Source organism: Solanum stenotomum, chromosome 5, assembly GCF_019186545.1.
Source record: "Solanum stenotomum isolate F172 chromosome 5, ASM1918654v1, whole genome shotgun sequence".
NCBI classification, from domain to species: Eukaryota; Viridiplantae; Streptophyta; class Magnoliopsida; order Solanales; family Solanaceae; genus Solanum; species Solanum stenotomum.
The window spans coordinates 25853724-25869936 of record NC_064286.1 but is presented as its reverse complement, the minus strand read 5'-3'; the positions used below and the strand labels follow the sequence as shown (position 1 = coordinate 25869936).

The following is a 16213-nucleotide window of genomic DNA, read 5'->3' as shown; positions in this document are numbered from 1 at the left end:
ACGTCTTATCTATCTATTCATGTAATCAAAATCATAATTAAATCAAACAGTTGTTACCAGATTACCATAGACTTTACTGACTCCGAATTCATCCAAATCTAGACTAGGTTAGAAAATTCCAAGTTACTAATAAAAGTTTTCTAACCCCAATTCTTTCTCCATTAGCTTTTCCCTAACAACGAAATCAGGTCGTTACAAGGAGATCTACGCCTCCTACCATAAAGAGCCTTAAATGGAGCCATTCCTATGCTGGAATGATAGCTATTATTGTAAGAAAACTCAATCAAAGGAAAATGATCATCTCAATTTCCCTTGAAGTCAATCACACAAGCTCTCAACATATCTTCCAAAGTTTTGATATTACGCTCCGCTTGCCAATAAGCTTGAGGGTGAAAGGTCGTAATATGCTTAACATGAGTAACAAGGACCTTTTGAAAAGATTTTGATAACTAAAAGGTGAATTAGGTACCCTGATCAAAGATAATGAATAAGTATTAAGTATTAAGCAGCCAATCCAAGTTAGAGTGTATTTAAATAGCTCCTTAATCTTGATTCAACGTAGGTGAGAAAACCTTTCAACCTTATGAATTCTTTTTGTGAGAAAACCCTGTCACAATTATGTTTTGAGTAGTATGTGAGAAATCATTTCACAACAACAACAATAACCTCAATGATTTACTCTCAAAGCAACCTTTAATCATTTATATCAGTTTCATAAAGAAACATGCATATTTTCATAAATTTATCTTTCTTAGTTCATAAGCTTCATCATATGATCATAGTCTAGAAATCATAGATTATTCATCGGTTCATGTGAATTTAACTTGAAAACATATAACATTGATTCATACATAAAAAGAAAGAAAACAATCAATTGGATCATCTTTGAAAAGAATCAATGAATATTAAATAAAACCCTAACTTCCTTTGGAGAATCTAACTTGTAAAAATGGATAATTCAGGAACCCTATGGAGGAAAGGACTCCATAGGTGAATACTATCATACCTTGATGTTAAAAGCCAACAGAGATTGGAGGTTTGGAGACCTGTAGTTGAACCCTAGATATTTTTGTTTTCCTTAGACTTGAGAGAATTTGGGAGGATGACTTTGGTTAGTTTAGGGAATTTTGGATATTGAGTTGAAAATGGTTTATTTGGGACTTAAAACATTATATAGGGCTCAGGGTAGAAGGAAAAATGACATAGTTCAAGCATTAATCGATTAGGGAAAACACTAAAAGACCCTAAGAAATCACTATCGGCCCCCATCTACGGTATGGACCTATGGTTCGTAGGTCCTTCAACAGACCGTACTAGTCAACTGTAGATAATGATTAGAGAGACTCTTAATATGGCCAATTTTTTTACGGATCCCATGTACGGCTCTTAGGTCTTTTTACTGACCGTATGTGCCAACCGTAGAAACTAACTTAACTTTTAAAATTTCACTAAGTTTGGGGGTCACCTATGAGACCTATCTACGACTCATACATGGAATGACGAGCCGTCTTGGTGAATCGTAAAAAGGGTACTTGGACTTGTTTGTAAAAAAATATTTTCTCACTTCCTAAGATTGCCATCTACGACCCGTAAAAGCTTCTACGGTCCGTATATGGGATCCGTAGACACAGACACAAGCCCAAAAAACTATATTTTCCCTTCTTTTCAAATCTGAGGTATTACACATGATCATTAGTGTGAAGTGTTTCTATAAAGGATGGTCATTATAGAGAAATCTGATTGTTGTAGTTAGGGCCAGAGCTACACCTTAACAAGGGTGGTCAGATGAACAACCTTTGTCAAAAATGTTTTGCGAGTATATACGTTAAATATCAATATTTTTTATATATATGAATTGTTGAAAACATTTTGCATACTAAAGAAAGATACCCTAGTAGTTAAAGCTATTCAAATTCGCCTTGGAGGCCTGAGTTCAAGACAAGGCTTAGGTGTTTTATTTAAAAAAAAAATTAGTTCGGCTTTTTACGTTAAAAGCAAGGTGTATATTTTTACTTGTCCTAAAGTATGAACAGCCTTGATGAAAATTCTTGCTCTACCATTGGTAGTAATGAAAATTGATATCATTCCAACTATTGTATCATTATAGATTCAGTGTATTGGATATTCCCCATGTATTTGGAGAAATGAAATCACATACTAGGTCAAAATTTGAATATTAGTTTTTGAATTGTTGGAAAAACATTGTTATTGTAGTCTTTTTTTGAGTTATATTTCTTTGCAATACTTATGAAAACTAAAGCACAAGATAAAACTTGTATTCAACACAAGATTGAACATTGAAAATCAAGATATCCATAAGACTATATAACTAATCTCTTAATAAAGCTAATACTACTTAGAATGAAATAAATAGTCAACTGGGAAATGATCCCTAGCTACTGCAAAATAATTCATAAGAACTAACTGAAACAAGATAGAAACAAATCCATGAAATCCCCTAATGAGAGGACTCACCAACTACTGATTAGAATTTTTCAATCTCACAAGCCAACAGTCTGAGAATGAATGCCTGAATCTACATCATAAAAGGATGCAACACAAGAAATGTATGTGGTCAGTACGTTGTACATTGAATGTACAAGTCACACCCCAAATATTTCTAAACTAAGACCCAAATAATTCTATAACGCATTGAAACTCTACTCTTAAAACTTTAATTATTCGTGTAACACCTCAGATCTGGAAAAAGGTTAATGGGCATGTGTATAACCCTAAAAAAGACCATGGACCCTTCACGAAATCCTAAATGGGTCATGAAAGGGACTATTGTCCATTTAGGGAAGTGGCCCAACCGTTTAAGGTCTGCCAAGGGAGGATTCCACCTGGACCCCTAAACGGTCTCTGAAGTCCTAGAAGGACCATTTAGGGGAGGAAGCCCAGCCTTCCAGGGCTACCAGTCAAGGGGTCTCCAGGACGATTTCCAATACGGCCCGTAAGGGCTTGTACAGACCGTCTAGCCCTCCGTCTAGCGGACCTCAATAGTTTTCAAGCTAAGGTCAACTTCAAACAACCATATCTCTCAGCACATAATGAATTAAGTATCCATGACCTAAAATTAAAGGTCTTTGAGTCCTCCTTCTAACGCCACCAAGTTTGCCTCATTTTGAGTTTTGAGTAAAAAGTTATGCCCATTTACATGAAGCCCTGTCGGGCAGGTGAAACTTGACGACCGGATTAAGGGTTTCACGGATCGTGAAGCCTCAAATGGTCCATGGAACCTCCCTTTTTAGGCACCTTTTCAATTTTAAAATCAGGGTTCGTTTTGGTCTTTCCCATATTACACTACGTCATTTTAACCCTTATTCAAAGCCTAAACCATGATGTTTTACACCTAATTAAGGGCTTACAAATTGTTAATCAATTATTTTATGCTCATTAACACTTCAAGACATTAGATCAAGATTACAAGAGAAAAAAAGCTAGGGTTCAAGCATTCTTCAAGTTTCTACTATTTCACCAAGAACTTTGTTCTTCCAGGTATGTAAGGCTATCATAGTGTTTGTAACACCTTAGATATTTGAACTTGGAATGGAAAAGAGAAAAGGGCAGTCCATGGAGGGGTTCACACAGGGGCGGACCTACAGTGGTTCAAGTGGATTCATATGAACCCACTTCGTTGAAAAATAACACTGTATATATATGTATATTTAATCAGTTTTTAAAATTTTATATGTATATATTAAATTTTGAACCCACTAATACAAGTTTGAAGCCTAGCCGAGTGGTTGAGGGGGTTCAATTTTCCCAGCCAACCTGGGATCGAATCCCTATAGCCACATTTTAGTTTTAATTCATTTTTTTATATATATAAACTTCCACACACGTTTTGTCCTCAAAGTAGGTGTAACTTTTGTCCTTTTAGTTACTTAGGAACTATAAAAAGTAGAATAACTTTTTACTTTTACATTTAAAAGTCCAATAGTCAACAACTTTTGTCCTTTTTGTTTTTAGTTTTTTTTTAAAAAAAAAAAAACTCAACCAAAAAGGCACTAATCCCTATTATTCTCAATTCTAAAAACTCTTTTATCTTCTTCTTTGTTGAAATCTTCTTTGAACCTCTCTTACTTTTCCCCCCAAAATTTTGAGTATAGTTTTTTGTTGAAAGAAAAAAACTCTCCTCGTCTCTCAAATCTCGCACAAGTATGTATGTTTTTCGCTCTTGATTCTAGTCTTTATATATTCATATATGATTATTGTGGTTATTTTTTATTTCTTCAACTAAAAAATCCCTTATCATTCTAAAATCAACAAAAAATTACAAATAATATTAGGTATATTTCTATGTATTCGATTATGAAATTAAGGTTATAATTATTTTGTTTTTATTTGTTAAATGTTGAATGAAGAGAAATCATTCATAATATTCTTTTATCTTCTTAGTTTATATTGAAGCCTATTTTTTCGTCCATCTTGTTATTTACCGTCTCAATATTCATAAGTCAATGTAATTTTTTTTCAAATGTATTAACATTGTTTAGTATAGTTAGATATGTATGATGTTAGCCTCATAAAAGGGCATTATCTAAATTGTAGTCTTTTGTTTTATTGATCTAACATGAGGAGAATGCTTTCGACATAGTAATGTCAAGTTAATAAGATGCTATGGCAATTTATTAAAGTTAAGCAATGCAAATTGCAAGATCATTTAATTGAAATTCCATTTATTTAACAACGCTTTGTTTAGTTACTTTCTAATTAGAATTTTAATTTGGTAATACAAGTTGAATATCAAATGAAGAGATTTTTCTCTCCTATATCCTCCAAGTTGCCACAATCAAGTTCATCCGCTCAAAATGCTCCTCAGGTGGAAGAAAACTTGAACCAATTAGAAGAAACTCATCATTCCGCTAAAAGATTGAAACAAGGGGTAGATTTGGATTCTTTACCGGCAGATCCAAAGAAAAGAATACCCACTCGAGACTATCATCCGGATGAACGTGATGAGATTAGATGAGCATATATCCAAAGAGGTCCTCATCAACCTCGAATTCGCGAGTTTCCTCAAAGTGATCTTTTTGGATTAAAACGCCGTTTTAATCGCAAATGGTTTAAAAAATATCATGATTGGTTGTTGGAGTATAGTGTGACTGAAGATGCAGCTTATTGTTTGTGTTGTTATTTATTTCAAGATGAAAGCATTCATCAAGGTGGAGGTGAAACATTTTCAAGTATAGGGTTCAGGAGTTGGCACAAAAAGAAAAGATTAGATACGCATATTGGTAAGTCAAACAGTGTTCACAATCAGGCAAAGAAGAAGTGTGAAGATCTAATGAGACAAGAACAATCAATTCAAGCCGCATTTGTTAAGCTATCAAATCAAACCAAGCTTGAGCACAAAATTCGCTTAAAGGCTTCAATTGAAGTGGCGAGACTTCTCTTGAATCAAGGATTGGCATTTCGTGGACATCGTGAAGATGAATCATCACTAAACAAAGGTAACTTTCTTGAAATTCTTTCATGGTATGCGAAGCGGTGTGATAAAATTGATGAACTTGTGTTGAAAAAGGCTCCAAAAAATGACCAGATGACTTCTCATAAAATTCAAAAAGATATAGTCACTGCATGTAAGCTTGAAACAATTAAAGCTATTATGGAGGATCTAAACGGTGACTATTTTTCATTGTTAGTTGATGAATCTTGTGATATATCACGTAAGGAGCAAATGGCAATTGTTTTGCGTTATGTTGATAGAAAGGGGTCTGTGGTGGAAAGGTTCATAGGAATTATTCATGTTCATGATACTAGTGCTTTATGTTTGAAAGAAGCTATTGTTAACTATCTTGCGCAACATTCTTTGAGTTTATCTTTTATACGGGGGCAATGCTATGATGGAGCTAGCAACATGCAAGGGCGTTTAAGTGGCCTTAAAGTTTTGATTCAACAACAAAGTAAATCAGCTCATGCAATTCATTGTTTTGCTCACCAACTTTAGTTAACTCTTGTTGGGGTATCTAAAAAATGTCTTCAAGTTGGAGAACTTGTATTGTTGGTTTCTAATGTCTTAAATGTAGTGGGAGGTTCTTTTAAACATATGGATGAACTTCGAGAATCTCAAGAAAAAAAAGTTCAAGTGGCACTTGATATGGGTGAGGTTGAAAATGGTAAGGGATTGAATCAAGAACTTGGTCTTGCTAGAGCTGCCAATACTCAGTAGGGTTCATATTACAAATCATTTAAGAATTTCATTAGTATGTTTGGCTCTATTACTGATGTTCTTGATACTATTGTTGTTGATTCTGAATCTGTTGAAGAAAAAGCTAAGGCAACCGGATATCTTAAAGTTTGTCAAACATTTGAGATTGCTTTCATATTGCATTTAATGAGAGATATTTTAGCGATCACAAATGAGCTTAATGAGTCTTTACAAAAGAAAGAACAAGATATTGCAAATGCCATTCTACTTGTTAAAGTGGTGAAGAAACGATTGCAAGATTTAAGGAATGAAGGATGGGATTCACTTATCGAGAATGTGTCTGCATTTTGTGTCAAGTATGATATTTTGATACCTAATTTTGATGAGTTCTATGTTAATTTTTGAAGATCTCGACGTAAAGTTGCTGAGTATACTATTTCACATCACTATCGTGTGGAAGTATTTTTTAAGATTATTGATTGGCAGCTTCAAGAACTCAATGATCGTTTTAATGAGGTTAGAACAGATTTGCTTATTGGAGTTGCTTGCTTAAATCCAGTTGACTCATTTTCTAGTTTTGACATCAAGAACATATTGAGAATGGCTGAATTATATCCTGATGATTTTGGTGAAAATGTAATGGTTACTCTTAGGAATCAGCTAGAGACTTATATAGTTGATGTCTGTGATGTTGATAAAAGGTTCTCCAACTTAAAAGGGCTTGGCGATCTTTCTGAAATGCTAGTTAAGGTAAAGAAGCATTTAAATTATCCTCTTGTGTTTCGCCTTATAAAATTTGCATTGCTCCTGCCGGTTGCTACTGCTACAGTTGAAAGAGCTTTCTCGGCAATGAAGTTGATCAAGAGTGAATTGTGAAATCTAATGGATGATGATTTTCTGAGTAGTTGTATGGTGCCTTATGTAGAGAAAAGAATATTTAATACTATTTCTGATGAGAGTATTATGAATAGGTTTCAAGAAATGAAAACTCGTAGAATAGAATTGTAATGACATATTTTAATTAATCAAAATTTGTTTTGTTTGCATTTTTGCTTATTTATTTTTTATATCTTGAACCCACTTCGTGAAAATCCTGGGTCCGCCACTGGGTTCACATGTCGTGAAGAGGTCCACGACCCGTTACCCCGCCCATGAAGTTGAACCCAATGACCATGAAGAATCACGGCACTTAGACGGTCCGTGAAGCTTCACACGGACTGTGAAGTCATCAGTGAAAGGGACTCATCATTTTTTAAGTTTTGGTTAAACTTCAAATAATGATATCTCACTGCACAAACTGAATTAGGTAGCCAATGACCTAACAAATTAAAGGTATTGGAGCCCTCTTTCCAACACCACCAAGTTTGCCTAATTTATAGCCCTGAGTAAAAAGTTATGCTTGTTTTAAATAAGCCATGTCAGACATATGAAGCTTCACGACCATTTATATGGCCTGTGAATCCCCTCTTTTAAGTCACCTCATCAGTTTTTAAGTTAGGGTCATTTTAGTCTTTCCCCAATGTGTTTGGTACCTAAACTATGTCATTTTTCTTCGTGTAAGCCCAGTTATTTGGTCAAAAATTACCTAAACATTCATTCTCCTAAAATCATCAGACTTAAATAAAAAAGAAGAGAAAGAGTCGACAATTTTCTCTCCAGAACAATGAGATCTCTCCTTACTTCTCTAAGATAGACCTTAGGTCGGTTTATCACCAATTGAGTGTGAGAGGGGATGATATTCCAAAGACGGCTTTTAGAATTCGGTATGGTCATTATGAGTTTTTGGTAATGCCGTTTGGGCTGACTCATGCTCCAGTGGCATTTATGGATTTGATGAATAAGGTGTTTAGACAATACCTTGATAGGTTTGTAATTGTGTTTATTGATGATATTTTGATCTACTCAAAGAGTGAGAATGAGCAAATGGACCATTTGAGGATTGTGTTGCAAATTCTTAAGGACAAACAACTTTTTACAAAGTTTAGCAAGTGTGAATTTTGGTTAAGGTCTGTACCTTTCCTTGGTCATATTGTGTCAAGAAAGGGAATTGAGGTAGATCCTAAAAAGACGGATGCAGTCAATATTTGTCCTAGACCTCTAACTCCTTCAAATATAAGAAGTTTTTTGGGTTTGGCCGGTTACTATAGAAGGTTTGTTGAGGGGTTTTCTTTCATTACTTCTCCGTTGACGGCATTGAATCAAAAGAAGGTGAAATTTGCGTGGTTGGAAGTTTCTGAGAAAAGTTTCCAAGAGTTGAAAGATAGACTTACTTCCGCTCCGGTGTTGACCTTACCGGAAGGTACGGATGGTTTTGTGGTGTATTGTGATGCCTCTAAGGTTGGATTGTGAAGTGTGTTTATGCAAAATAGTAAGGTGATTGCTTATGCTTCAAGGTAACTTAAGATCCATGAGAAGAATTATACTACCCATGACCTTGAGTTAGCGGCGGTTGTGTTTGCCTTAAAAATATGGAGGAATTATTTGTATGGGGTTCATGTCAATATTTTCACCAAACATAAGAGTTACAATATGTGTTTAGTCAAAAGGACTTGAATCTCCGCTAAAGAAGATGGCTAGAACTATTGAAGGACTATGATATGAGTGTTATATATAACCCCGGTAAAGTGAATATGGTGGCGGATGCTCTTAGTCGATTGTCAATGGGTAGTGTTGCTCATGTTGAGGATGAAAAGAAAGAGTTGGTTCGGGATGTTCGTAGGTTGGTCTGACTAGGTGTTCAATTAGTGGACACCACCAAGGGTGGTGTCATGGTCCATAATGGGTCTGAATCATCCTTTGTGATGGATGTGAAGGCTCAGCAGGGTCTTGATCCAACTTTAGTAGAATTGAAAGAGGCGGTGCTTAAGAAATCCGTTGAGGCTTTCTCCGAAGGGGGAGATGGTGTACTTAGATACCAAGGTCGATTGTGTCTCCTAGTGTTGATGGCTTGAGGGAACAAATTTTGTCGGAAGCCTATAGTTATTGGTATTCTATTCACCCGGGAGCCACCAAGATGTATCGTGATTTACAGTAAGTCTATTGGTGGAATGGGATGAAGAAAGATATTATGGAATTTCTGGCCAAGTGTCCAAACTGTCAACAAGTGAAAGTTGAGCACCAAAGGCCGGGACGTTTGTCCCAAGACATTGCTATTCCTACTTGGAAGTGGGAAGACTTGAATATGGACTTTATGGTTGGGTTGCCTCGTGCCCGGCAACAACATGACTCGATTTTCTTTGTAGTAGATCAAATGATGAAATCAGCTCATTTCCTTTCCGCCAAGGTTTTTATTCGGTGTAGGACTATGCTAAGATGTACTTGAATGAATTAGTAAAGTTACATGGAGTGTCCTTGTCCATTATTTCTGATCATGGTACTAAATTCACTTCTCAATTTTGGAAGTCTTTCCAAAAGGGTCTTGGCACTAAGGTTAAGCTTAGCACGACTTTTCATCCCAAAATCGATGGGTAAGCGGAGCGTACTATCCAAACTTTTAAAGACATGTTAAGAGCTTGTGTGATTGATTTTAAGGTTAATTGGGATCACCACTTGCCATTGATTGAATTTGCTTATAATAATAGCTATCACTCGAGTATTGGTATGGCTCCATTTGAGGCTCTTTATGGTAGGAGTTGTAGATCTCCTATCGGTTGGTTTGAGGTGGCTGAATTTGCTTTGATAGGCCCTGAGTTAGTACATGAGGCTATTGAGAAATTTTGACTTATTAGAGAAAGGTTGAAAATGGGTCAAAGTCGACAAAAGTCATATGCCGATGTTAAAAGAAGGGATCTTGAGTTTGATGTTCATGATTGGGTTTACTTAAAAATCTCACCTATGAAGGGTGTAATGAGGTTTGTTAAGAAAGGGAAGCTTAGTCCCCATTTTGTAGGCCCATATGAGATTTTGAGACGTGTTGGAAGGGTTGCTTATGAACTTGATTTGCCTAATGAGTTGGCATCGGTGCATCCGGTTTTCCATATCTCTATGCTTAAGAAGTGTGTTGTAGATTCAACATACATAGTTTCCCTAGAAGGGTTGGAAGTTGATGAAAGTCTTTCTTATGAGGAAGTTCCAGTTGAGATTTTGGACCGCAAGTTTAGAAGTTGAGAAGTAAGGAAGTTGTTTCCGTAAAAGAATTGTGGAGGAATCACTTAGTTTAGGGTGCTACCTGGGAAGCCGAGGCCGATATGATGTCCCGATATCCTCATCTCTTTCCTTCTACTCCTACTCTAGCTTGAGGTAATGAGTTCCTCTTGGTTTGTTCTATGTTGTGTAGTCATGTGTGTTTTATGTATTCCATGATATCCTTAAGTTCTACATGTTCATGAAAGCTTATGTTTTGAAAGAAAAATGAATAATATGATTGATTTTCCTCATATTGTGGTGCATTAAGTATGATTTTCCTATATGCTTCGTGAGATGAATTATTGATTGAACATGATTTAGTTATGCTTTTTTAGAGTAAATTGCATATTGGCTCCATGAGATTGTGTTGAGCATGCTTTTAAGCTTGGAGAAGGTATTTCCACCTAGAACATGAGAAATGTTAAAAATTTCATGCATAATGGGTTGTTAGATGTAGTTACTACTTCCTTATGATGCATTGAATATGTTTAGTTTGGAGTTGATGTTTCCTCCTTTATTTTGTCCATTGTTATCATGTTGCATGCATGATTGGCTGCTAGTTTTAAGTCTTTACTTCCGTAAGGTGTCGAGAACGTCATTCGAGGACGAATGTTCTCAAGGGGGAGCTAATGTAACACCCCAAAAACTAGTAGACCAAACTAGGGCTTAGTGTATAGGGACTAGAGCCAAGGAAGAGGGTGAGGGCCAAGGAAGAGGGCTAGAGCAACCAATCTTGGCCTACAAACTGCCCCACTAACCACGACCACAACCACGGTGTCTAGGCAGTAGCCTCCCCAATATTGCCCAAAAACAGTCCCTCTTCATGAGCCACTTCACGTCTCGTGGTCATGACTATGGCTCGTAGGAATGCTCGTAAAGGTGAGATAGATTTTAGGGGATAGGGGAGTGGTGGCCAAGCCACTGGTTAGTGACCACGGAGGGGACCAGGGCTCGTGATAGGCACCACGGCTCGTGGAGCCTCTCATGGAGGGAGGCATTGCAGTGTAAGTTGAGGGTTAAATGGTCTTTTCCATTTTTAATTAAATTAAAGCTATGTAGTTTTGCCTACGTATAGGACCCCTATATAAGAGATTTTAACTCTAAAACTAACCCATTCAAGTCATTATTTCCAAAACCCAAATAAATCCCCAAAGTTCTTCCTCTCAAAATATTTCTCTCCCTAGAACTTTGAAGAAGAAGAAGAAGAAGAAGGAGATTCAACCTAGGGTTTAAAAGCTAGGATTCCAATTCCTCCATTTAAGACTAGAATTTGGACTTAAGGTATGGTAGTTTTCATCCATGGACACCTTCCATACATGGAGTTCCTTCAAAATCTTCAATTTCAAAAAGATAGAAATCCCCAATTGTTAGGGTTCGATTCAAATGTCATGGGTTCCTTTCAAACTTGATTTAAATGATTGAATTGAGTTATATTAAGCATGAATTGATGTTTTCTTATGGTTTTTATGATGTTTCCCCTTAAACCCATGAAATTCCCATATTTCTCAATTGTGATCTTATGATGTGGGTCTTTGTTTATGAAAGAGGAATTTTATGAATTAATGCATGAAGTGATAGAATCACATGAATTATAATGAAATCCATATCTAATGCTTGAATTCTAGGTTTGGTGATTGAAAGTAGGTTTTTAACCTTGAAAGAGCAAAGTATGGAATCATGCATGTCTTTATGAAATCTTTGAAATTTCTTTAAGGACACTTTGAGAGTAAAGTGTCAATGATTATGATATTGGTGTTGTGTTGATTGAAAGGACATTCTCGTGAACACATATGAATATGATGTGAAAGGTTTTCTCACATAATGAATATTATCATGTTGAATGTCTTCCTCACCTAATTGAATCTAAAATTTATGTAATCATGGACAGTGAAAGGTTTTCTCACGCATGATCTAAAGAGCTATCCTAATGAATTAACTTGGATTGGTTGTCAAGTAAATCCTTCCATGAGGCATGAGTTAAGATAAGACTTAATAAATACTCTGTGGGATTTATGCTTAGCACCGAACGGATATTGTAGTGAGATAGAAGCTCTACGATAAGAAGTCTAGGTTTCTAGAAGCCATCTCTTTGGATGGAAGCTCCCCCGATAGAAAGGTTGAGTTTCTAGTAACAAACTCCTTATCCCATAAACTACGTTCCCCCATAGGATATTTAGCTAGTGGACACATAAGCTAACAAACCATGGTTCTACCTTAGGCAAGTAGGACAACCCTTTTCGATGTGGGTAACACCGGGTGATCATGTTATAGCTCACATGGTCTCATGTTGGTTAAGGCTAATTCCCACAATGAAAAGACTAATAATAAACTAAGGAATGCTTATAGAAGTATCTCGTAAGTGTTCAAAAGTTATAAAGATGAAGCTAGATTATGATGACTATGATGTTATGACTTATGTTTCCAACTATCTTTCATATGATGTTTAAACTTGGCAAATTGCATGTCATGAAATGAAATGTCCCTTTTAGCATGTTTTAAATGTTTTTATGCATAGTTATCATACTTAGTGCATTTTTGTACTAACGCATACTTTTGCCTACATTTTTCCCAAATGTAGGGTCCAACAGTCAGGGTCAGTTTCATGGCTAAGTGTTGATCTTGAGATTTCGAGCTTTGGTGAGTACTCATGCTTCGAGGATGGAGTTTTATTGTTTTAGTTCCTTTTCTTTGTATTTCCCTTTTTGAACATGACGTATGAGGTAGGCCTAATTTCATTCGATTGTAATAAATGGCTATGATGAGACAAGAATCTAGACTTCCGCTTTCTTTTATGAAAAACTATTTAGACATGAAATGTGTTTTACTCTTATTGTTCTATTTCTTATGTTATGAAGACTAAGTGGCTTGTATGGAGTCCTTCGGGGTACTATACGCCATGTTACATCTAGGGTACCTCTGGGTCGTGACAAAAACTACGTAGCCAGCGTAGGATAGGATAGCATTAACTCATCACGCGACTCCTCACTGACTCTGAGAAAGCCTATTAGATGGATCCATAGTTACAGTACCATATCATCCTATACCCCGGCAAAGTATGGGATGGCCCTTGCAACATGGGCGAAAAATTGTATCATTGATAGGTTCATGATAACAGTTGTCAGTAGGAGAAACTCCCCACAAGTAAAGTATATTATTTTTCATATTGCTTGTATTGCATATCTTATTGTAAAGTTTAAATGGTTTAGACTTCATGTTCACGGATTGATTTCAGTTGAGTTTCTTTTAGTCATTCAGTTAAGTTTTATTTTACTTAGCCATATTACATACTTGTAAATTCAATGTACTGACGTTATTCGACCTGCATCTTTTATGATGAAGATACATGTGTTCAAGATCATCAACAGGCGTTTCGTTGAGATCACCTTACGTTTGTAGAGAGTATTTTGTGAGGCCTCCTTGCTTTTGGGAGACTCAATTTTCATAACTGTTTTAGTAGTATTTGAGGTGTTGTGGGTCTTGTCCCGAACATCTATTATGAATTGTTAGAGGCTTCATCGACAGATATAATTAGATTTTTCCATTGCTTCTGAGGATGTTTGTTTAACTTAGGACTTATGCTAAGTATTTCATAGACAGTGATTTAGGACTTTTCTAAATGCCCATCTATTTAAGGTAGAGTCATGTGAGTCATAGTAAGCCAGACCAAGGGTTCGCTTGGGAATCAAAAATGGTTTTTGAGTGTCGGCCACATCGAAGGTGTAGGCTCGGGGTGTAACAGTAATGTAGAGAATAAGCTAGAGAGCACAATAGGCAACTCATTATAAACTCAACATCAAAAAGATTCGGTCATCACAATTTACAATAGATGGTGGAAGATATAACCTAGCAATAACATTTATGAAATGATCCTCCAAATTGGTCCTATTTATATAGTCTCGAAAATATGGAAACAGAGGATGACATGTAGCTATGAAAAGAAAACAAACTTTCAACAAAAATAATCCTGTAACTAAAGTGTATATTTTACAAATACAAACATAAAATAACGATCAAACAATGAACAACTATTGCAAAATTTATTAAAGGATTATTTCCATCAATGAGGGTTAGGGTTAACCACACGGCTTAAACTCCTGGAATTAGTAATCATCACGTGATTCTCTATATCCACCATAGTTGTCTTCATCACTTCCTCTACGGCGATCACTTGATCGTCTACGTCTATCATATTCTTTTTCATCAGATCCTCCGGAATCATTACGTGACTTTCTATGTCCACCATATTCTTCTTCATCAGATCCTCCGAAGGTTATTACGTGATTTTCTACATCCACCACAGTATTCTTCTTCATCAGATCCTCTGGAGTCATGACGTGACTTTCTACGTCAAGTATATTCTTCTTCATCACCTCCTCTATGAGAACCCGACTGCAAGTATCCAAGATTCACTTTCACATGATCACCTCACTCAGTTATTATTTCATTAAGTTATCATTCTTCTTGATTCTAATATTCTTTTATATAAAAAAAAATAGTGATTGTATGAGATAATAATATTATTAGTTGACTTGATGACAAATCAATTCCTTATATGTGTTGATAGTGTAAAATTTTTACGCACTAAAAATTTATTTTAACTTATTATAGCTTATAAATAATTTTATTTTGCAAACAAAAAAAGAAATGTCATTAATTATATGCAATTGTATGTATTATCTTTAGCGTTGACTGATAAAGTACTCTGCCCCTCTCAATTTATGTTATGGTATTCACATTTTGTGATCAAATAAATTTTCTTTTATTATTTTGTTTTATTTCTTTTAAATATTTTGAATTATTACTACCTTCGTTCAATGCCTATATTAAGCTCATAATTGATGTTAAAGAGATAATATGCATCAATGAAGGCAAGAGAGCAAGGCGAGGACATTACATGGCAAATAGGAGCAAAAAAGCTTTAAAAGTTTTAAAGAAAGCAAAGTTGGTACTCGCCAAAGCCACTCGGCGAGTCGCCGAGTGGACCTTCAGCTCGCCCAAAGTTCCAGCATGCCAGCCCATAGACAAGACCAACTTGGCGAGTATACTAGTGATTCAGCGACGTTCCAAAGAGATCGGCGATGCCAATATCGATCGTCTAATGTTACACAACGAGGTGTTAAAAGGCACGCCAAAAAGGTGAGAAGAGGTTCATTCAGTGTATCGCCAACCGGTTTGGCGATCTTAACCCATTTCATCAAAAGTTACAGAACAATTTTACTAAAAAAAATGCTAAAAAGATGAGAAGAGGAGCACTCGGCACATCGCCGACAAGTTTGCCAAGCCCGACTTATTTCACCGAGTGGTCTTCGTGCTGAAATTCTAGGAAAGTATAAATGCAATTTTGAAAAGAAGAAAAGCAGTTCCCACATTGTTCACTTCTGGGTTTTTAAGTTCTTACATTCTAGAACATTATTTTTACATTTTTGAGCAAAGATTTAGATATTGTGAGATTTTTAGCTTTAATTTGAGCGTTTGGAGACTTGTGGATCGTTGCCCAATCTGATGGAAAACTCCATTGGTAATGATTTCTTGTTCTTTATTATGATTGGCTAAAACCCCAATTCTTGAGGGTATTATTATGTAGTTGAGGGCATGGAACAAAAGAAGTGTGGAGGAGAAGCTGCCGAGCTCATTCCCTTCGTTTCCTGGGTCCAAAGTAATGCAGTCTTTCCTGGCAAAATCAAGGATTTGGGGCTTCTTGCTACGCTACAACACTATAGAAATCCATTTTGATTAGTAATATATATTAATAGAAAGATAGATCCGTTTGGCTGATGTCTACCAGAATGGTCAAACCCTCTTTGACAAGATTACAAACTCGAACACTTACGACTCGCCTATTTCACAAAGAACTTTGTTCTTCCCAGGTATGTAAGCTATCATAGTGTTGGACTAGTTCTTTCTCACTTCCTACATCTACTTTCAAATCAGTAA

General features: G+C 36.0%; 2 protein-coding genes across 2 annotated transcripts; both read left to right on the top strand.

Moving 5' to 3' along the window:
- Positions 1-4753: 4753 nt before the first annotated feature.
- LOC125863816 (uncharacterized) lies at positions 4754-6175 on the top strand. Its single transcript, XM_049543811.1, has 3 exons — positions 4754-4958; positions 5151-5909; positions 6033-6175. The coding sequence occupies exons 1-3, from the start codon at positions 4754-4756 to the stop codon at positions 6173-6175; spliced, it is 1107 nt and encodes a 368-aa protein (XP_049399768.1).
- Positions 6176-6211: 36 nt separating this feature from the next.
- On the top strand, positions 6212-7030 carry LOC125863815 (uncharacterized). Its single transcript, XM_049543809.1, has 2 exons — positions 6212-6510; positions 6562-7030. Exons 1-2 carry the CDS (start codon positions 6212-6214, stop codon positions 7028-7030), a joined length of 768 nt encoding a protein of 255 aa, XP_049399766.1.
- Positions 7031-16213: the final 9183 nt, after the last annotated feature.